We start from the raw sequence: 24,661 nt of genomic DNA, 5'->3' as shown, positions 1-24,661 counted from the left end.
TCTGCAAACCTCAGCTCCTGCTAGGCAAGCCTTTTCAACCCCGACTTTCTCCTGTCCTGATTTCCTGTTTGCTTCCCGGCTCCGACCCCTTTTCTGAACTCGTTTACGTTTTTGCTCCACCGTCCCGGCCATCGATCTGTTCCCCACTGCTCTCGACACTGCCTGCGCTCGCCACGGAAGTGCCACTTCCGCGTTCCGAGCGATCTGCTCCCCATGACCGACAATCACCGCCTTTTCCTTCTTCTAAATAAAACTGAGAAAACGAACGCAAGTAGGTCCTGTCTCCGTTTCTGGTCTCTGACACATACAAGATGAGTTATTTCCCAGATTCAGATTCAGATCTACTTTATTGTCACTCTTGTAGGCGTGTATACAGAACGAAATGTCGATACATCTGACCCGCACAGTTTTCTTGAATGTACAGATATAAATAAAATGTTGTATTGAGTTGGAGTATTGACGTATTGAAAATATACTAAATAGTTATAGCTATATATAGTATTCTACAGTAGTGCAAAGAGTGTAAGAGGAGCAGCTCACCAGATGTGCAAAATGGGCAGTCAGGTAAACAAGTCACTATACAATAACAATAACACTGGAGTACGATAGTGCAGAGGAGATTGAGCTCATGTTTAGAATGTCTCGTATCTTGAACACATTTTCCCAATAAGGTCTTTCTGTTCCAGTCCTCCCTGAATCAGCTATTTGGCTATCCAGTTCGAACCCATTTTTGTTACACCCGTGACTGGTAGTATCAGTCTTGGTCACTGATCTACAGGTTGAGTACCGTAAATTCCGGACTATAAGTTGCTACTTTTTTCCCTAACTTTCAACCATGCGGCTTATTCAGTGATGCGGCCAATTTATGTAATTTTTCTAACGGCCGCCAGCGGCGCTCGAGCTATATTATTATTATTAAAGCTTTGAAAACTCTCTCGGTGTACCGTCTTTCTTTGTAAATATGTGTAACCCATGTATAATATGTATTTGCAACTGTATATTTTTGTAATGTATTTATTTGTATTTATTTTAGACACTTATTCTGATATGTTTTGCACGGGTGAACGAAAAATGAGGGGCGGAACGAACGCGGGGTGCCGAGTTTAAGTGGGGACCGCTAAAAGTGAGGGACAGACAAGGAAAGAAAAGGGGGTAAAAAGTTGGTTAAAGAAAAATGAGTTGCGTGACTAAATGTGTTTATCTGATATATTTTTCCCACCCTTACCTTTGGAAATATACACTTTTTTTCCTTGGATTACTTTCAACGGGACCCGGACTCTGCAGGTCTGCATCAAACCTTAAGTACCGGTATCATTTTCCGTTCATTTTGCCGGCTGTGATTTTTGGACTCTGGACTTAAATGAAGGACATTTAGTTTCAATCGCGGGACTTGAAGTCGGGTTTGGGTTAATTTTGTGTTTGTGTTACATGTTTAAATGTGGGCGCATGCGGCTTATATACAGGTGCGGCTTGTGTATGTACAAAATCAATTTTCCTCTCAAAATGTGGTGGGTGCGGCTTATAATCAGGTGCGCTCTATAGTCCGGAATTTACGGTACTTATACTGGTATCAGTCAAGAAATAATAAACTAAAAATATAGAATCACCAGTGGCGTCGCTTTATATCGCCCGTCTCCTTGACAGCCACGTATTATTTACTGCACTTCCACACTAAACAGCCGTCGTGAAATGAATCCCTCTCTGGCAATGTCACTCAAAACTCAGAGTTATTACCTTTATAAAGGCTTTTTTCTCTTTACCGGGCGCCGGTTCGGACTCTCGTCGGGCGGCGTGGGCGTACGCCGCAAAGCGATCGGGCGCAAAGGAAATGAATCCGAGGCGCATTTGCACGTTTTCCTATTATTTGCAATGCCTGGTAATCAAAGCGTTGCATCCCTTAGGAACCACGGATTGATTATCATTTCGGCTCTTCCGGGTTGTCATGGCGATGGACCTCGGAGCGGACGCTGAGGCTGAAGGCTGTGAAAATAAAAGAAATGCGGCGGTGGCGGATACTGTAATGACAATATACTTATAATAAGTCGGCACGACTCGGGATAATATTTGACTTCTTTGAGTTGGAGTGTCCGTGCATGTGTGTTGCGGTTTTATTTTTTGATTTATCGGTCAGGAGTCCGTTTCTCCATCTGATTGGATTTAGGTGGGTTGTGGGCATTGTTCACTGTCATTTTCCACGGGTCTGAGCGTTTACACAAAGTCGGTGAGCAACGCTTGAAACAACAGTGAGCAACCGTAATCCCAAGTGTGGCAAGTAAATCATTATCAAACACGTCCAAAACTTGACATCAAGTTACATTTTGCAGAGTTTCCGGCAATGCAAAATGATTTTTCTCTTTTGAATGAATTGACTCATATATTATTGCAAAAGTTGTACGGCCTACAAAAAATCTTACAATTCTTTCACAAGATATCCATTTCTTTTTATTTCCTGATATATTTTGTCGCATAATATTAACGTTTTTGGGGGCTTATTTAGTCGGTTGTAAGATACAGAACTGTACTTAATCACATTTTTTAGTGGAAGTACAATGTTGGCAACAAGATTCACTTGATATCATTGGAAATTATTTGAATGCAACGATTTTTTTTTTCTACTTTCTTTTAAATTCCTTTAAAAAAAAAATCTCATTGTGTTTATTTTTTCCGAGCTGTTTTTTATTTTTGTTGTCTATTTACTTTTTTCCTGCATTTCTTTCTTCTTTTTTTCTGGCTTTTTTCTAAATTTTTCCTTCTTTTTTTTTCTCTTCCTTTTGTTTCTTTTTTTCCTCAGGTTTTCACTACTTTTTCATTTTGGTATTTTTTTTCTTTTTTGTTCTATTTCCCCATTCCTTTAAGTCATTTTGTTCATAATTTTACATACTATTTGGTCATGTTGGGATTAAAGAAGCAAAAACAACCCGAAGAGCCGTTTAGGAACCGGAAGAGCCGGTTCCTTTTAGCGAGCCGAGCCAAAGAAGCCGGTTCTCGACAAACTCTAATAACTTTACTCAACTTCGTTCTACTTCGACTCGACTTGAAAATACCGCATTTAGGACACAACGTCAGGGGAACCCGTGTATTTTTACCTTCATGCACTGTAACTTTGACTTAAGTCGCTTCTTAATTAGTCATTTTGAGCCCTCATTTTTGTGCGCTGGCTAGATTTTCTTGTGCGCTGAGAATGTGCGAGCAGTGCGCAATTGCTTAGAGGGAACACTTGTCGGGGTGCTATTTGCTGTCGCGCGGCGACTCGGAAAGCGCGTCGGCACAAATGTGTTGAAAAACATAGCTGTTAGCGTGTAGGCGTGAAAATCCGTTTTTTACTTCAATATTTTCAAAGCATCCGAATCATTTTAAATAGGGGAGGGGTCACAATGCCTCAAATTTGGATCTCGCGGACACTTATTTGAGATATTAATCACATTTGAAAATAATGTTTTTCACGCAAATACTAATTTATGAACAGTTATGCGTATTAAATACTAACAAACTATTCTACTTTGCCCAGATGATAAACTGCTCAATGTCCTCACAATGTTTCTCTGTGCCCCGCAATGTCCTTCACTTGGTTAAAATGGGGGTGTTAACTCTCATTGAATTGTTTTAATAAATGAAAAGTAAATAGCTTGCGATGTAATTAGGTTTGAGCAATAAATAAAGTAATAGAGAATAAAGAAAAGACAAGGAAAGATAATGGAAAACCAGCAGAGAAAGAGAGAACGGATCAGAATAAAAGAGGAAAAAGCAAAGAGAAAAAGAGAAAATAGACAGAATAATTAAAGGAGGGAAGGCAGGAAGGAAGTAAAAACACAGTAATGAATTGTGAATTTGAGAAATTGAGAAAGCAAAAATAAGAAAATGAAACTAAGTAAAAAGAGAGAAAGAAAAAAATAAAGATAGATAAAGAGAGAATATAACACATAAATAAATAGAAAAAGAGAGGAAAAAGGAGAAAGAAGGAACAGAAGAACAGGAAAATAAAGACAAAGAGAGAGAGAGAGAGAAAGAAAGAAAAAAAAAAGAGAAAGAAATGTACCAAAATAAGTGAAATGCATAGAGAAGCGCAGAAAGACAAAATGATGGTGCCAACCGCCGTTAACCTTGAAGCAAAGTAAAGGAAGATTAAAAAAAAATCAAGATAGGGGGAGAAATGAGAGAGAGAGAATGAAATTGAGAGAAAAAGGAGGAGAGGTAGAGAAAGCAAGAAAAAAGGAACGAGTGAGAAAGAAATAAGGACAAACATGTGAAATGAGAGAAAGGAAGAGCGAAGGATAGAAAGACAGTGAGTGAAAACCAAAATACATGATTTTGTATTTTAAAATTGTCTCATCTCATTAGCTACACCGCTTATCCTCAGTAGGGTCGCGGGGGTGCTGGAGCCCATCCCAGCAAACATCGGGCAGTGGGCAGGGCACACCCTGAACTGGTTGCCAGCCAATCGCAGGGCACACGGGGACAGATAAGAAAAATAAAATTGTACATTTTAACACAATTGTATACATGATATATATAAAAAAATGATATTTTCATCACTATTTTTATTACAAAAATGAATGTATAATTCTGCTAGTATTCTAAAAAAAAAAACACATCTCCTTTTGAAATATATATTATTGTTTTTGCATGGATGGAAACAAATTGTCTTTTGGGGATAGCATATTCAGTAATCCAAGAACATGAATAAATATGCATTTCAAATAAATCCAAGGTAGGAATAACATAACAAACAAATTAACAATAAATCAATAATTAAAACCCCGCCAGAAAAAGGAATATCAAGGACAACAGTATAAACCTTTTGAAAAAAAAAAAAAAAAAAAAAAATGATATCGGGGTACTTCTTTGACAGGTTGCCCCAAAATGTCACATTTTCCCGCTATAATTAACGATGACATTCCTCGTTATGTAAAAAAGACTAAAATCTCTCAAATCGACCTCGTGTTTCTCGCCTGCCGTGATCTCCTTGATGTCGACGGCGAGAAAAAAACGGATGAAAAAAGGAGACAAGGACGCACATCATGGGTAGGACGCCCGGCCTGCCCGCTTTCATCCGGTTTGATTGACAGATGGGCACCCCCCCACGCCCCTCTCCCCCCCCCGAATCTGTCGATCAGTGCCTTCTTAGCAGAGCGACAACCGTGACATCTAATCGCGGGCCGAACAGTCGCCCTTATAACTTAGTGATGGGAATTCCGTACGGGTGCTTGAAATCCTTGAAATTGCTTGAATTTTATGTTGTTTCCAGGGTCAAGGACAATGTTTGAATTTCGGGTGATGCTGGAAATAGTTGCCATTGCCATGGGTTGTGACAGTCCGACTCTATAAACCACCCTATAAATGAAACAAAAAAAAATAAAAAGTGCATAAAAATGACGCTGATTTGGTTGCGCTGATCGCTTGTCATAATGGCGTTGTCATTTGAAAAGTCACCCAAGAGGACAGCTCTATTTAGAAAACTGGATCTTTTGACTTTGCTCACTGAGAAAAGCCGGCTCTTTCGGCTACCAAACGGCTCATTAGGTTTTTTTTTTGTTTCCGTCCACCAGAGGGTGCCTAAATCGTTTATAATTGGGACAAGTGTGTCCAATAACCGCACCCTTGTACATTATTGGCCTCACCCTTTATAAGGAATAATGGGACACCAGCTCGTGTTCACGTAGATAGCGAGTCCGCCTCCTCTCCGCTTCCCGCAGGCTTTTGTGTCTGTCTGTCCTAACAGCGCTGAAGCCGGGTAGCTCCACGTTAGCGTCAGGGATGCTAGACGTGAGCCACGTTTCCATAAAACACAGCAAACTGTACTCCCTGTACGCTTGATGTTATTCACTAGCACAGTCAGTTTGCCGGTCTTATTTCGTAAAGTTCACATTTCCCATGATTACGGACGGTACCGAAGACTTATAACGCTGCTTAGCCTTAGCTCCGGCACTGCAACCACGATAGGGCCCCCTCATCACGCCGGCACGAGAATTATTCAGGGCAAGGAGTTGATTCCTCGAATAAACGCATTTTTGTGCGTTAAAACCCATAACGACAGGATAGAAAGTGATCCAAAGTGTAGTTGTCAAACGGGAGGAAAAAGATAGAAACAGACACTTAAAACAATAAATCACAAAAAGAGCGAAATAACACGGAGCTGCTGGAAAGGCTGCCGCTCGCGCCGGCGGCTTTGATGTAAACTAGCGCACCAGTTAGGAATAATTGAATTAGCATTAGCATATATACCGTAAAATCCGGACTATAAGCCGCTACTTTTTTCCCCAAATGTTCAGCTCTGCGGCTTATTCAGTGAAGCGGCCAATTTATGTAATTTTTCTAACGGCCACCAGTGGCGCAGGAGCATAAAAGGTAAGATTAAGACCAGTAGAATATGTGCGCCAAGAAAGACTGCAACCTCTAAGTTTAAGCATACATTGTCTGTAAAGTAAAGGTACGTTTCGATAATGAGGAAGGCGCCCTTGATGGCGATAGTTGTGAGGAGGAAGTTGAGAACGATCTACCGTGAATTTCACAATTACGGTATGCACTCTTTTAACAGACACGTTTGATACATTGCGAGCGTGATCCTACTAGCGTGTTGGTACCTTTCAAAGGCACGGTTTGGGATGAAAGTTATTATATTATTATTATTAAAGCTCCGAAAACTCTCTCGGTGTACCGTCTTTCTTCGTAAATATGTGTAACCATTTATAATATGTATTTGCAACCGTATATTTTTGTAATGTATTTATTTGTATTTATTTTAGACACTTATTCTGATATGTTTTGGACGGGCGATATAAAAAGAAGGGGGGTAACAAACGCAGGCTGACGGGAAGTGGGGACCGGTAAAGGTAAGTGTTTGTGGACACGGCAGACAGTAGTGGATATATATTTTTCCCACCCTTACCTTTGGAAATATACACTTTTTTCTTTGGATTACTTTCAACGGGACCCGGACTCTGCCGGTCTGCATCAAACCTTAAGTACCGGTATCATTTTCCGTTCATTTTGTCGGCTGTGATTTTTGGACTGTGTACTTTAATGAAGGATATTCATTTACAATCGCGGGACTTAAAGTCGGGTCTGGGTTAATTTTGTGTTTGTGTTATATATTTTTTTAATTTGGGCGCATGCGGTTTTTATACAAGTGCGGCTTGTGTAAGTACAAAATCAGTTTTCCCTCTTAAAATGTGGTGGGTGCGGCTTATAATCAGGTGCGCTCTATAGTCCGGAATTTAGGGTATCTATGGCATGCAAAACATATTTGTTAATGTCATATAGTGGGGAAATGCTGTAACGAGGGGCTGAAAAACAAAAGTGAAATCGTCATAAGGCGGTGGGGTTCTTTTGCATTTTTTTTACAAAGAATTGGAATGAGTTTGCTAATGGAACCTTTTATTTTTAATGTATTTTAGAGATTTATTCTGTTATGTGTTTTATGAGCGAATCAAAAAGAAGGGGCGGAGCTAACGCAGGCTGATGGGAAGTGGGGTAAAGCTGAGTTACCGGTAGATCTGTCTGTTGTCGCAGCGGACAATAGTGGATATATATTTTTCCCACCCTTAACTTTGGAAATAAACATTTCGTTTCCTTGGATTACTTTCAACGGGACCCGGACGTTACAAGTCTGCATCATACGTTAATTACATTTTCCATTCAGGGCAATACGGCGGCGCGGTGGTTAGCGCTTGTATGGCACAGTTCATGTCATGGGAACCTGTTGTGGGTTCAAATCCAGCTCCAGACTTCCTGTGCGGAGTTTGTATGTTCTTCCTGTGCTTGCGTGGGTTTCCTCCGGGCACTCCGGTTTCCTCCCACGTTCCAAAAACATGCATTTCAGGTGAATTGGCCGGTCCAAATTGTCCATAGGTGTGAATGAGTAAATGAGTTGTCTGTCCCTGTGTGCCCTGCGATTGGCTGGCAACCAGTTCAGGGTGTCCCCTGCCCACTGCCCGGAGATGGCGAGAGGTTGTAGAGGTTGGACGGAGATGGGTTGCATCGCCGCCATGGCAATATTGATAGTCTAGATCACAGGTGTGAAATACGCGGCCCGCGGGCCAATTCAGGCCCGCAAAGGGATTGGATCTGGCCCGTGAGACAACACTCAGAGAAGCACAAGAGAAAATCAAGCTGCAGGTTGAAATATGTCAACTTGATGTGGCCAAAGCCAGGTGCCTCTCACAAAGACACCGTACTTGTATTTATTTCTCTCTCTCTTTCTCCCTTTCTCTGTCTCTTTCCCTCTCTTTTTCTCTCTTTCTCCCTCTCTTTCTTTTCCACCCCTTTCACTCTCTGTGTCTCTTTTTCTCTTCCTTTGTTGCTCTTTGTCTCTTTCTCTCTCTGTGTCTTTTAACCTCTTTTGCTCTAACTGCCTTTTTTCCTTTTCTCTCTTTTCTCTTTCTCTCTTCCTACCCTTCGCACTTTCTTTTCTCTCCTTCTGTCTTTCGATTCCACTTTGGATTTCTTTATTCCTCTCCCTTTCTTTTCCCCGCTCTCTCACGACTTTTTATCTTGTGTTTCCCATGCTCTCTCCCTCTCTCTCTTTTTCTCTCTTTGTCCCACTCTGTCTCTGTCTCCTTCACTCTGTGTCTCTCTTTTTCTCTTCCTTTGTTGCTCTTTGTCTCTTTCTCTCTCTCTGTCTTTTTAACTTCTTTTGCTCTAATTTCCTTTTTTCCTTTTCTCTTTCTCTCTTCCTACCCTTTGCACATTCTTTTCTCTTTCCTCTCTTTCTGTATATCTATTTCTCTTTGGATTTCTTTCTTCCTCTCCCTTTCTTTTCCCCCTCTCTCATGACTTTTTATCTCTTTTGTTTCTCATGATCTCTCCCTCTCTCTCTTTCTTCGTCCCACCCTCACTCCTTTTCTCTCTCTCTTTCTCTCTCTCTTCATCTATTTTACTCCCTCTCTCTATCTATCTCTCTCTCTATCTCTCTCTCTTTCTTTTCCACCCCTTTTCTCCCACTCTCTGTCTCTGTCTCTTTCACTCTCTGTATCTCTCTTTTTCTCTTCCTTTGTTGCTCTTTGTCTCTTTCTCTCTCTGTGTCTTTTAACCTCTTTTGCTCTAACTGCCTTTTTTCCTTTTCTCTCTTTTCTCTTTCTCTCTTCCTACCCTTCGCACTTTCTTTTCTCTCCTTCTGTCTTTCGATTCCACTTTGGATTTCTTTATTCCTCTCCCTTTCTTTTCCCCCCTCTCTCATGACTTTTTATCTTGTGTTTTCCCATGCTCTCTCTTTTTCTTTCTTTGTCTCGCCCTCTCTCCTTTTCCCTCCCTCTTTCTCTTATTTCTTTATCTCTCTTTTTTTCTCCGGCCTCTATAACAATGAGGGAAAGTCTCGCCAGACTATATAGTCGGTCTATTTGCTTAGAAGTCTCATGTGATTGGACAGCGTCCGTGTATTTGACCTCGCAAAGTGAGGGGAGCGCAATGTTGTGTTTCCTCGCTCTCACTTGGGTTGTGTTACCCTAAAGTACCTCAGCTCAGATCCGAGAGACAAAGTGGCGCTTGTGGAACTGTTTGAAAGGAAAATCTTATATTCATATCACAGTTAATGGGAATCAGAACCCCCTGCAAAATGCAAAAATCTGCAAAGTAGCCCCCGGTCACAGCAATAGTCAACTGGGGATAGTGGATGGCAGACATTTTAGGCAGGAAGAATGTAAAATAGAGCTACCGTGCATGACATGAATTTGCTCTCCAGGCCCCCAGTTTTAGCAATCATCCACTGGGGATAAGGGATCACACCCCAAAATATAGTTACCGTATTTTCCGCACTATAAGACGCACCCCGAAAAAATATTTTTTGGTCCTATTTTGACATACATAAGACGCGCCGGATTATAAGGCGCTACGATGGGAACGTGGACAAAACAGTCAGATGGTTCAGTCCAACTTATTACCCCCTTAACATTCCGAAAGCTTGCAACGAAGCAAATACGTGTCGTAGACACGTGCGGATGCGGTGTCCGTACGATGTCACTCAAATGCATCGTTCCATCATTCGGAAGGTTAAAGTCTTGGGATTCAAGAAATGCCAACCATTCCTTAGTTTCTATTTTCTTTTTCGCTCGCAACTTTACTGTGCATATGACAATAAACACTTGGAATTGAGTTGAATTGAAAAATAGACACTCCATTCCATCCATTATCTCCACCGCTTATCACTGAAACATCGAGTTCAGTCTGAAACAAGATACAGGGAAAATATATAGCCGGAGTAGCTCACCGAAGTCGTTGTGTTCATAATAATGTGCAGCCAATGTCCTCTTATATCCGTGAGTGTAGTAAATCCAGGAGAATAAAATATTTACAAATACAGAATAGTAAAAAAATGCTTTATGTATGCCGTCAACCACGTGCTATACATCTTTTTCGGCCAATTGCAGGCTTTGTTTTGCCGTTTAAGCCTATGCCAGCCTGTAAATGATAAAAAGGATCTGCCCCTTGACCTCCGAATAACTTTAGCCAATAGTGATCGATTCAACTGATGATTGACACATCTTTTTCGGCCAATTGCAGGCTTTGTTTTGCCGTTTAAGCCAATGCCAGCCTGTAAATGATAAAAAGGATCCGCCCCTTGACCTCTGAGTAACTTTAGCCAATAGCGATCGATTCAAATGATGATTGACACATTGGTTAGCCATTGAAACGCCGGTAAATAAGCATACACCGCGGACTACTTGGCCTTCGGGGGAAAATCGAGTTAGTTGGAAGACTTTGCGACTTAATGTTGATCCATGAATAAGGCGCATTGTATTATAAGGCGCATGGTCAGCTTTTGAAAAAAATAAAGGCTTTTAGGTGCGCCTTATAGTGCGGAAAATACGGTAGTTGTCGGTGGAATAAAAGAGGAAATAAAAAGCCTGCCATGACACCAAAAGCATGACACAAATTTGCTCTTTTGGCTTTCAGCAATAGTCGGCCGGCCGCAAGGATGCTGTTTATTTTTGGCGGGAAAAAAAAAGAATGACATATGTTTGCTTAGTTAACTTAGGGTAACGGATAACGGCCGCACAAGTGCTGATCTTTTAAATTAGAAAGAGCGGAAAAAAAGAGCCTCCACACGTGACACCAATTTGCTCCCTCTGCCCTGTTTTGAGCAACAGTTGACAGGGGATAATGGATTGCAGACGTGGGCCTGATAATAGTGCTTCCTCCCAGTATAAGCTTGCTTTGCTGCAACATGGGATTGGAGAAAAATGACCGTGGCTGCAGGGGTGCTGTTCATTTTAGATGGAAATAGCGGGAAAAATTTCCCAGGCCCAACAAAAATGTACATTGCCTGCCCCCGCTTACACCAACATGCAATTGGCGATAACGGGTCGTGGCCACTCGAATACAGTTCATCTTAAGTGGAAATAATGGTGAAAAAAAGAACCACAGACAAAAGTCCGCTCAGTCCGTCACAGATTGCAGCAATAGTCAATCAGGGATAATGGATCATGGATTTTTTTTCAACCCACGATGCACTCGAATACAGTTCATCTTAAGTGGAAATAATGGTGAAAAAAAGAACCACCGAAACAAGTCCGCTCTGTCCGTCCCAGATTGCAGCAATATTCAATCAGGGATAATGGATCATGGAATAGTTTTTAACCCACAATGCACTGAGGCGGTGAAGTGCAAAGTATTACAGGAATATTTGGTAACCTTTAGTCTCAGCAATAGTCAACCGGTGATAATGGCTCGTGGCCATAACCATGCATTTCCATTTTAGCAGGCCATAACCACAGGCCACCTCACAAAAATGCCTTCTCCTGGTCTCAGTTTGCAGAAATCTGGAATTAGTGATCACAGCTCCTGAGTGCAGTTCTTTTTAGGTGGAAATATCCATCCATCCATTTATTATCTGCACCGCTTATCCTCAGTAGGGTCGTGGGCGTGCTGGAGCCCATCCCAGCTATCTTCGGGCAGTGGGCAGGGGACACCCTGAACTGGTTGCCAGCCAGTCGCAGGGCACACAAAGACAGACAACTCACTCGTTCAATTACACCTAGGGACAATTTGGACCGGCCAATTCACCTGACATGCATGATTTTTGAATGTGGGAGGAAACCAAGCACAGGGAGGACATGCAAACTCCACACAGGAGGTTCAATCTCATGACCTCAGAACTGTGCCGCACACGCGCTAACCACTCCGCCGCCATGCTGCCCAGGTGGAAATATGAAAAATAATAATTAAAAACAGAGTCCTTCAACCCGAGAAATGTGCAATCTGCTGCCCCACCTCACTACAATATGCGGTCATAGATAATGGATCACAGCCAAAACACTGTAGTTAATTTTAGGCAGGCCAGAAAGTGTCCATTGCCGGTCCCTGCTTGCAGTTTACGGGAGTGAGGATAATGTATCGCGACCGCAGTTCAGGGCTGATAAAAATGCGCTCTGCTTGCTTTTGCTGGCAGCAATAAGCGATTGGGGATAATGGATCATGGTATACTTTCCAACGCGCGGAGGCCCCAGCAAGGGATTACACTAATACATTTTAAGTGAAGCGTTACATTGTATGAATGATTAAACAACCACTCCAATATATTCCACCCAATTTCTGCAGCTTTCCTACTGCCTACGTGGACCCATTATCACCTCAGCAGACAAGTGGGATCGGATGTAGCACAAATGTCGAACAGACACCTTGTCTAGCTTGTCATGGCCGAAGTAATAAGGGTGCAAGGTGTGACACGATTCCTTGTTTGGCATCTATGTGCATTGGCAATGGCGGCCGTGTCAGCCATTCCCCCGTCTTGTTGTTGTTTTGAATAAAGTCGACAGTGACAAATCGCACTTGACGGACGGGAAACAAAGTGTGAGTGGATGCCCGGTAGGACAATCCGCCACTCTCACACTCTGGAGCTGTCGGTCGAAATTGGGTGTGTTGAACAGCCTTAGTTTAGAACAGGGGTGTCAAACTCATTTTAACTCGGGGGGCCACACGATAGAACAAACATTCTGTCGGGGGCCGGACTAGTCGATTAAAGAGAAAGAAAAAGAGGTAAAGAAATAAGAGAAAGAGGGAGGGAAAAGAAGGTAGAGGGCGGGACAAAGCAAGAGAGTGAGGGAGAGAGCGTGAGAAACAAAAGATAAAAAGTCGTGAGAGAGGGGGAAAGAAAGGGAGAGGAAGAAAGGAATAGAAAGACAGAAGGAAAGGAAAGAGGAAAGAAAGCGCAAAGGGTAGGAAGAAAGAAAGAGAAAAGAGAGAAAAGGAAAAAAAAATGAAGTTAGAGCAAAAGAGGTTAAAAGACATGGAGAGAGAAAGAGACAAAGAGCAACAAAGGAAGAGAAAAAGAGAGACACAGAGAGTGAAAGACACAGAGACAGAGAGTGGGAGAAAAGGTGTGGAAGAGAAAGAGAGAGAGAGAGATAGAACGAGAGAGACCGAGAGAGAGAGACAGGGGTTTCAAACTCATTTTAACTCGGGGGCCACACGTTAGAACAAACATTCTGTCGGGGGCCGGACTAGTAGATTAAAGAGAAAGAAAAATATAGATGAATAAAAGAGAAAAAGGGAGGGAAAAGGAGAGAGGGCGGGACAAAGAAAGAAAAAGAGAGAGAGGGTGAGAGCGTGAGAAACAGAAGAGATAAATAGTTGTGAGAGAAGGGGAAAAGAGAGGGAGAGGAAGAAAGAAATCCAAAGAGAAATAGAAAGGGGGAGGGAAAAGAAGAGATAGGGCAGTACAAAGAAAGAGAGAGGGAGAGAGCGTGAGAAACAAAAGAGATAAAAAGAGAAGTGCTTGCTTCCACGATCCGATGATCGACAGACTCGGGTAGCAGGTAGCTGGAACGAGGGAAGTGGCACTTTTTGTGTCGAGCGAGGATAATTGTAGGCAGGAGGGATACTGGTCGTTAGCTGGGACGGGAGAGCAAGGGCGGTGTCAAGTGCAGAAAAGAGGTATCAGGCAGGAAACAGGGCAAAACAGGTCGATGGTCGGGTTGGAAGAAGAGGACAGAAACGGGTCCAGAAACAGGTCGGCAACAGGTATCAGGCAGGAGAAAACAGGGCAGGAACATGTCGGAAGGTACGGAGCTTGCCTAGCTGGGAGCATAGGTTCGAAACGGTCTGACGGCTTCCTCTTGGAAGCCGGGGGTTTTAAAAAGAGTCTTTGAACGAATCAGCGCTCAGGGCTGTTGGCGCCAATTGGGCAGTGACAGGTCCCCTGAATCAGCAAGTTATTACGTATGGTTTCTGTTTTTTTCAGTACCAGTTATCACGCTCCTGTCAAAATTTTACACCTGGTTTCATAGTATTTCCAAAATATGACATGAGATCTCTAAAGGTTCTGCTGGCAAAATCCCTGGCGAGCTCTGGGAGTGTGCCCGCCTCGGATGGGCATCGTTCTGAGTAAGCTCTCGCCTCCTTTAGAGTGTCCCATATGGGTAAACGTGTAAAATAACACATTTTGCTACAATGGAAGCTGAAAATATAAAACCAGATATAAATTGTTTTGATGTCGTGTGGGTTCTACCCGCTTCGCTAATGTGCCGTGCAATATTTGTGCCCGCTCGCTGCTTTCTTCTCATCAACTGTCTTTCTTCTCTTCTTTCTTTCCTGGCGTGCCGCATCAGGAGCTGCTGAAACCATCACAGGTACTCTTTCCTTTTTTTTTTTTTTTTTTTTTTTTTTTGCTATCCTACCCTTCCCCGTACGTGACCGCCTGCTCATCTCTCCTGATTAACATTGGACCTTTTTTTTTATTTTCCTTGCGAAGAGCTGATGCGGGATCTATAAAAGGAGCCCATTTCATTTGTTTTGTTTCATCAGTCAACATATCTTCCTCTTTTCAAGGTTAATTGGTTGACCTGTATTGTTTTATATATATATATATATATATATATATATATATATATATATATATATATATATATATATATATATATATATATACAGGGAGTGCAGAATTATTAGGAAAGTTGTATTTTTGAGGATTAATTTTATTATTGAACAACAACCATGTTCTTAATGAACCCAAAAGTCTCATTAATATCAAAGATGAATATTTTGGAAGTTGGAGTGGGGCTTTTTTAGTTTTAGCTATTTTAGGAGGATATCTGTGTGTGCAGGTGACTATTACTGTGCATAATTATTAGGCAACTTAACAAAAAACAAATGTATACCCATTTCAATTATTTATTTTCATCAGGGAAACCAATATAACAGCTCAACATTCACAAATATACATTTCTGACATTCAAAAACAAAACAAAAACAAATCAGTGACCAATATAGCCACCTTTCTTTGCAAGGACACTCAAAAGCATGCCATCCATGGATTCTGTCAGTGCTTTGATCTGTTCACGATCAACATTGCGTGCAGCAGCGACCACAGCCTCCCAGACACTGTTCAGAGAGGTGTACTGTTTTCCCTCCTTGTAAATCTCACATTTGATGAGGGACCACAGGTTCTCTATGGGGTTCAGATCAGGTGAACAAGGAGGCCATGTCATTAGTTTTTCTTCTTTTAGACCCTTTCTTGCCAGCCACGCTGTGGAGTACTTGGATGCGTGTGATGGAGCGTTGTCCTGCATGAAAATCATGTTTTTCTTGAAGGATGCGGACTTCTTCCTGTACCACTGCTTGAAGAAGGTGTCTTCCAGAAACTGGCAGTAGGACTGGGAGTTGAGCTTGAGTCCATCCTCAACCCGAAAAGGCCCCACAAGCTCATCTTTGATGATACCAGCCCATACCAGTACCCCACCTCCACCTTGCTGGCGTCTGAGGCGGACTGGAGCTCTCTGCCCTTTACCGATCCAGCCACGGGCCCATCCATCTGGCCCATCAAGACTCACTCTCATTTCATCAGTCCATAAAACCTTAGAAAAATCCGTCTTGAGATTTTTCTTGGCCCAGTCTTGATGTTTCAGCTTGTGTGTCTTGTTCAGTGGTGGTCGTTTTTCAGCCTTTCTTACCTTGGCCATGTCTCTGAGTATTGCACACCTTGTGCTTTTGGGCACTCCAGTGATGTTGCAGCTCTGAAATATGGCAAAACTGGTGGCAAGTGGCATCTTGGCAGCTGTACGCTTGACTTTTCTCAGTTCACGGGCAGTTATTTTGCGCCTTGGTTTTTCTACACGCTTCTTGCGACCCTGTTGACTATTTTGAATGTAACGCTTGATTGTTCGATGATCACGCTTCAGAAGCTTGGCAATTTTAAGAGTGCTGCATCCCTCTGCAAGATATCTCACTATTTTTGACTTTTCAGAGCCTGTCAAGTCCCTCTTCTGACCCATTTTGCCAAAGGAAAGGAAGTTGCCTAATAATTATGCACACCTGATATAGGGTGTTGATGTCATTAGACCACACCCCTTCTCATTACAGAGATGCACATCACCTGATATGCTTAATTGGTAGTAGGCTTTCGAGCCTATACAGCTTGGAGTAAGACAACATGCATAAAGAGGATGATGTGGTCAAAATACTCATTTGCCTAATAATTCTGCACTCCCTGTATATATATATATAAAACTACATGCATATATATGCATATTATGTAGCTATATCACACACATGTATACATGTATATTGCATAATTATCACATTCATATATGCGTACATGTATTATATACTACATATATAACATGTATGGATATTATATTTGGATATCAGATTCAGATATACTTTATTGTCATTCTTGTACACGTGTATACAGAATGAAATGTCGATACATCTGACCAGCACAGTTTCCTTGAATGTACAGATATAAATAAATGTTGTACTGGGTTATTGAAGTACTAATAATATGCTAAATAATTATAGCTATGTATAGTATTATACAGGAGTGCAAAGAGTGCAAGAGGAGCAGATAACCAGATATGCAAAATGGGCAGTCTGTCAATATACATATATTTTTACATTATGTCACGTACGTATATTACCTACAGTTGTACATGTATTACTTACTTGCATAACATACATAAACAAGAAATAAATGTATATTACGTATGTATAAATGTACAGCATATTATGTATGTATAACATTTATGTATACATATGACATCAGTACATTGCCTAGATATATACATATTTTATGCATATAACATACACATATATGTATTTATATTATGCATGCATATGAAGTATTTACATACATAAGTACTTATTTTACATACTTATATACCTACAGTATATACATACATATCTACGTAAAACATGCGCACATTTTGCATACATATGTATCATACATATTGATGGTTTGTACATGCATTATGAATGTATTTTGCATATATTAACTATTGGTTATATTTATGTATATTTTGTACGTCCTGTATGTTACAAACATGCATACATAACATGTGTACATGCAATGCACATAAATATAACATACATATTTACTAATATTACATAATTATTAAACAAAAACAATTGTGTACATTATGTGTGCATATTACATACATATTTTACATACAAGTATTAATTTTACATAGATATGTACATACCGTATGCCACATACATATTACTTACATATGCAAGTTTATTTCATACACATTTACCATGTGTACCTATATTACATATGTAGATATTAAACATACATGTATTATGTACGCATATTACATACTTATGTATGAATATTACGTAACTATTTTACGTATATTAGTAAGTATATCATGCACACAGGTTTTGAGGTTTTCCTTGCCCGCATGTTGGTTTAAGATCAGGTAATGGTGTCATTGTAATCCTGTGCAGTCCTTTGAGACATCTCATTCCATCTCATCTCATTAGCTAGACCGCTTATCCTCAGTAGGGTAGCGGGGGTGCTGGAGCCCATCCCAGCAATCATCAGGCAGTGGGCAGGGGACACCCTGAACTGGTTGCCAGCCAATCGCAGGGCACACGGGGACAGACAACTCACTCGCTCATTCACACCTAGGGACCATTCGGACCCGCCAATTCACCTGAAATGCATGTTTTTGGAATGTCGGAGGAAACCGGAGTGCCCGGAGGAAACCCACGCAAGCACGGGGAGAACATACAAACTCTGCATTATTCTGTTCTGTTGGACTTGAGGAAACCTGTACTTGCCCGTTCTGAGTAAAAGCCTGTTTTGTGAGTATTTCTAGTCTGGGTTCCTGTTTGCCTGTAAGCCCCTTTTTTTTGGGACCTCAGGAGCTGCCACTTAAAGGGGGGCTCTGTCATGTCCAGCATGGTCGCCGTGGCGACCGGCTGGCCCCGCCCCCTTGGCACCGGCTGTAGCAGATTTTCTAACCCACGCAGGAGGTTCCCATGACATGAACTGTGCCGCACAAGCGCTAACCACTGCGCCGCCGTGCTGCCCTTTGAGACATGTTTGTGATAAATGTGACTTGACTTGACACATTTTACATACACATGTATATAATACATATTGATAATTTGTACATGCATTATGTCCATATTTTACATCTATTTCATGCCCAGCATGTTACACACATATGTATGTGTATTGCATATTTATGTTAAACACATATTTCCGCGTGTTATATACCTATTTTGCATACATATGTACGTACAGTAAATAACGTACGTGTACTACCTACATGTGTATGTTTATTATGTACATATTTTACATATACATATATAGATATTGTATTACAGGCAGGGTTGGGCAGGGTTACTTTAACTCGATTACTTTCAATTACCATTGGATTACTCCAATACCAAATATGCTAATAAAAGACAAAATAAACTAAATATGAATACAATTATGACTCACAACACGTGGTAAACTTTCTCTCCTGGCTTTGATCTCTTTGATCTCCGGCAAAACTAACATAAAATGCCACAGAAACGAAATGAAAATAAACAGCTTGCCAACATCATTTCTGCCGTTCCTTGTATTCCGTTACTCCCCAAGCCTGCACAAAATATTCATATTTAGTTTATTTTGTATTTTATTAGCATATTTGGTATTGGAGTAATCCAAAAGTAATTGAAAGTAATCCAGTTAAAGTAACCCTACCCAACCCTGATTACAGGATGTACGTTCATTGCATACACACATAAAACACATAACACAAATATTTACTTATATTACGTACATATTTTACATACATATGTATTTATATTATGTACGCTTATTCCATACATGTACATATATTCTGTACACATAGTATGAATCTCTCCCCTCTCTTCTCTCTCTCTCTCTCTCTCTCTCTCTCTCTCTCTCTCTCTCTCTCTCTCTCTCTCTCTCTCTCTCTCTCTCTCTCTTGATAGATAGATAGATAGAGCGATAGATAGATAGATAGATAGATAGTTAGATAGATAGTGTTTGTGTAATATGTTTCTGATGTATGTTTATTGCGTACATCTATGTATATATGTATGTGTGTGTAATATATATATATATATATATATATATATATATATATATATATATATATATATATATATATATATATATATATATATATATATATATATGTAACTGTGGTGTACCTGTCCCACCAAAGATCCACATTCACGCTGGACTGGATGATGAGGTTTTTTACTACAATTTCTGCAGATGAAATGAGTCACAACATTAGCTTCTCTGCTGGCTTTGACCTCTTTGATCTCGTTGGCAACTCACTCTGTAGACTGCTCAAAGCATATCAAAGAGCTTTCTATTCAATTTACATAAAATACATTTTAGAATATCACAATACATTTTTTACATCCATTTTAACAAGACACTTTTAACAATAGATCGTATAGTGTTTTTTTATTGTTTACAATGAATTCAACATATTTTTCTTTAGTATGAATTTTAACCAACATCGTCCTTTTTATATATATATATATATGAGAAAATAGAAATAAGAACAATGATGTGTATAAAAACGGATACAATGTACCTGCAGATGAAATGAGTCACAACATTAGCTTCTCTAGTAGCTTTGATCTCTTTAATCTCTATAAGGGGAATTAACATTTTAGCACAACAGAAACAAAACGGAAATAAATCCAAACAGCTTGACAACGTCAATCACATTACTGTGCATGTTGAGAGATTAGTCAGCTGTGGTTATAATGTTTAAAATGAACTTTTTTTGTGGCGCACCAAAAGATGTGTCTTACCGTTGGCAGCTCGCTCTGTAGACTGCCAACAAAACCCCGCCTTCCGGTCACATGTCAAAAGCCAAAACCATCCCTACCCCATACCAGCAGGTGGCACTGTTGGACTCATTATTGCAGGACACTTACCAAAAACTATACACATATTTCAGCAGGAATTTCAATAAAACAAAAGTTATTATTACACCCGTTACATATATATATATATATAATATATATATATATATATATATATATATATATATATATATATATATATATATATATATATATATATATATATATATATATATGGGCAGCACGGCAGCGCAGTGGTTAGCGCGCGTGCAGGCACAGTTCTAAGGTCTTGGGAACCTCCTGTGTGGGTTCAAATCCAGCTACCGGACTTACTTTTCGGAGTTTGTATGTTCTCCCCGTGCTTGCGTGGGTTTCCTCCGGGCACTCCGGTTTCCTCCCACGTTCCAAAGACATGCAATTCAGGTGGATTGGTCCCTAGGTGTGAAAGAGCGAGCGAGTTGTCTGTCCCTGTGTGCCCTGCGATTGGATGGCAACCAGTTCAGGGTGTCCCTTGCCCACTGCCTGATGATTGCTGGGATGGGCTCCAGCACCCCCGCGACCCTACTGAGGATAAACGGTGCAGCTAATGAGATGAGATGAGATATATATATATATAATCTAAGCTCCTTACAAAGTTACAAAGTCAGTAAATTCCCACAAAAGCACTGGGCTGGTAAATGGCTTCTCCATTGACTCACTTCCATTGCACTCAATCAAATTTATGTGTCCAACCCCTAAAATTGGATATGCTGAAGGACTAAAATTCCACTCAATACGGAGGAAGAGTCCTTCAATTCATCAACCTATTTGTTATCTCCCTCGTCATTTACTGTCAAAAATTGATGTCACGCCTACTAGACGGGGCTGATCAATTTCACAACATGCAGCAAATAAAAACTAGTTTTCTAAGCACAGATGAGGTTTGCTGGAAAAATACAAATAAAAAATAAACTTGAACAAGATGGATGCTAAGACACGATGCAAAGCGAGCACCTTCAAGCCATGCATATTGGAACAAAACAAAGCAGATTATATTATTCCTCACTGGCAAAAACTTATGTCGCTATGGGACACAAAAAAGATGTGGACTGTGTAGGACTGTTTTATTTATTTTTCATGCTTTTCAGTATTTTATTATTTTTTTTTGTCGGGTACTTTTCTTATTTGCGTCATTTTCCCTTTATTTTTTCGGGTTTGTTTTTGGGTCGTTATTCTCTGGGGCACAGGTGCCAAACAGGCGGCGCACGGGCCGGATCAGGCCCGCTAAGGGATTGAATCCGGCCCGCGAGACAACACTCAGAGAAGCGCAAGGGAAAAACGAGCTGTAGATTGAAATATGTCCACTTGATGTTGCCAAAGCCAGGTGCCTCGAACAAAGACACTTTACTTGTATTTTCTCTCTTTTCCACCCCTTTTCTCCCACTCTGTGTCTTTCACTCTCTGTGTCTCTTTTTCTCTTGCTTTGTTCCTCTTTGTCTCTTTCTCTCTTCATACCCTTCGCACTTTTTCTCTTTTCTCTCCTTCTGTCTTTTTATTTCTCTTTGGATTTCTTTCTTCCTCTCCCTTTTTTCCCCCTCTCTCACGACTTTTTATCTTTTGTTACTCACGCTCTCTCCCTCTCTCTCTTTTTCTTTCTTTGTCCCGCCATCTCTCCTTTTCCCTCCCTCTTTCTCTTATTTCATTATCTCTTTTTCTTTCTCTTTAATCTAGTCCGGCCCCCAACCGAATGTTTGTTCTATCGTGTGGCCACCGAGTTAAAATGAGTTTGACACCCCTGCTCTAGGGTTTTCTTGTTTTTGTTTTCAGGTTTATTTTTTGGTGTCATTGTTCGATCAGATCTTTTTTTTCATAAATTTTAGTAATATGTTTGACTGATTTTAAGCACTATTACATGTTATTCAGTACTGCTGTATACCATTTAGTTCTGTTACAGTACTTTTCCGCACGTTTCATTGACTTTTTCACTGTTTCCATACATTTATTTTCAGAACATGGTCAAACTAAGAGCTACTTTTTGTTACTCATTAGCGCAAAGGGAGCCCAGTTTTATATGCACTTCTAAAATAACTTATAATGTTATTACTATGTTGTTACTATGTTATTACCAGGTTAATTGTGGGAAGTAGAGTTAAACAGACTCAGTCAACCATTAAGAATATAATAATACTAGAAAATCACAATGACCCAGCACTGGTGGGCTATTTCCACAACAGGTCGGCAGGCACCTCAGCTGTCCTGCATCACCTTGGAGAGCCCTGCCTTTAACAGAAACTACCGTTACCTTCGTTTTATTAATTATTGAAATTGTTGTTCTGCAAATCTTAACAAATAACAATGACCCTTTTTAGTGATTTATTTTTATAATATGCCTTTTTATATAATATATATATATATATATATATATATATATATATATATATATATATATATATATATATACACTTATACGTTTTAATATTTAACCAAAATAAAATTAAATAAATCATAAAACACAAAAAAATGTTAAAAGTAACAACACTTACTGTTTTATTTTTCAAGTTTTTGTTGAAAAGATGTTAGTATTTAAAGTGATAAAAATACTACTAAATTTTTATCATTATTATTATCATTATTATTTTATTTTATAAAACATCTAAAATAAATAAGATTTGCAAAATGATCTGTATTGTTTTTGCATCTTATTCAAAAAAACTTAAATAATATCAATATATTATGCTTATTAAAATATAGATTATTTCTATTTTATAAAAATATATTAAAATAAGTCATTTTTTTAAATGAGCAAACATGTCTGGGTTTTTTTCTAATATGATATAAAAAACATATTTAAGAAATTGAAAATAAGAACAGTTATTTGGTTAAACAGTGAAGTACTATTTAACAAGTTGTTTGGACCACAATCCATTTGAAAAATAAATAAACATGAATTATATAATCATTTAAAATTAAATCTTATTTTTCGTATTCTAATTGAAAATGTAAATCTGATAACAATGTTTAAAATAAGAAAAAAATATTTGGTTAAACATTAAGGTGGTTGTTTATAATTTAATCAAACTCAAATGAATCTAGATTGCCTTCTTGTTGTATTTATCAAAACAAATTTAAACCTTATAAAATCATTTTAAATGAACCAAATTATTTGGGATTATTTCACGCATGATACAATTTAAATAAATCATAAAATAATTTAAATTGATAAAAATGCATCTTTATTTGTTTAAATGAGCACATTTTTAGTTGTTTTTAAAGTGATTTGGAGCACAATTAATCAGGATTATTTTTTTTATTTCATCAAGAACAATAAATCATAAAATAAAAGATAAAAATATTTAAATTAAATGTAGTTATTGGAATTCTTTCTTTTTTATACATTTGTTTGAAAAAAATCTTGATTGTATTTTTAAATGACAAAGTGTTTCCTTGAGGTGTGTCTTGGGCAAGTACAGCCTGGTGGAGCCCATCCCTCCCAGCTGTGTGTTTTGGGGTAGTAGCTTGCTCCCCACGTGAAACAGATTATACTGGTGTCCATGGTTACCAGTTGCAGGAGAAGCCTCCTGCTCTTATTCAGATACAGCACCTTCATCATGTGGTTGCCGTTGCTTTGTGGTTTACAGCCTGATCCTGGCAATGATGGGACCACAATTATTTTAGCTTATGTTGTCATTTTATCCATTAAAAAATCTAAAGATGAATTTAACCGTCAATTAAAGTCTATACATTTATCAAGTCAAGTCAAGTCAAGTCATTTTTATTTGTATAGCCCTAAATCACGAAGAGTCTCAAAGGGCTTCACAGATTGTTACACTATATTACACAAACTATTTTCAACCGACAAGAGGAGTAGGTTATTCGTATGCAATGGAGTAGAAGTGAGTTTTAAGTTTAGATTTAAACATTTCCACTGAGGTTGCAGATCGAATCTCAGGGGGAAGAGCATTCCACAGCACCGGTGCCCGGATGGAAAACGCTCTCGAACCAGCATAGACTTCTTTGCTCTCGGGATCATCAGAAGACCAGCACTCTCAGATCGTAGGCTTCGGACCGGGACATAGTGGCAGATCAGATCTGAAAGATAAGAGGGAGCAAGTCCATGTATGATTTTGTACAATACTAAGAGAACTTTGAAGTCACATCTTTGGCTAACTGGGAGCCAATGCAGGTTAGCCAAAATCGGTGTTATGTGATCGTACTTTTTTGTCCTGGTTAAGAGCCTCGCTGCGGCATTTTGTACTAGCTGAAGAGACTTGATTCTGGACTTCGGGAGACCGGAGAGTAGTGCATTGCAGTAATCGAGACGGGAGGTAACAAATGCATGAATTATTGTTTCCGCATCAGACTGAGACAGTATTGAACGGATTTTAGCAATGTTGCGAAGATGGAAGAAGGCAGTTCTAGTAATTTGCTTTACATGCATCTCAAAGGATAGATCAGGGTCAAATATGACACCTAAATTTTTAACTGAGTCACTCTGTGTGATGTGACATTTGTCAATGATCACAGCAGTTTTTGAGAATAAGTCCCGGCATTTAGAAGGACCAATGACTAACATTTCAGTCTTTTCAGAGTTAAGACGCAAGAAATTGAGTGACATCCACTCTTT

General features: G+C 39.7%; 1 protein-coding gene across 1 annotated transcript in view; it reads left to right on the top strand.

Annotated features, from left to right (window-relative positions):
• Positions 1-24,661, top strand: part of cadm1b (cell adhesion molecule 1b) — a 722,615-nt gene that overhangs the window by 526,853 nt on the left and 171,101 nt on the right. The window contains exon 8 of the mRNA XM_088345365.1: positions 14,541-14,561. Coding sequence (XP_088201491.1) covers positions 14,541-14,561 — 21 coding nt within the window. The remainder of the gene's footprint in view (positions 1-14,540; positions 14,562-24,661) is intronic.

The sequence above is a fragment of the Urocampus carinirostris genome, chromosome 10, assembly GCF_059441175.1.
Source record: "Urocampus carinirostris isolate Australia breed hairy pipefish chromosome 10, RoL_Ucar_1.0, whole genome shotgun sequence".
Taxonomy (NCBI): domain Eukaryota; kingdom Metazoa; phylum Chordata; class Actinopteri; order Syngnathiformes; family Syngnathidae; genus Urocampus; species Urocampus carinirostris.
Note: the sequence above shows the minus strand (reverse complement) of the source record. Positions and strands in the feature narration are given on the sequence as shown.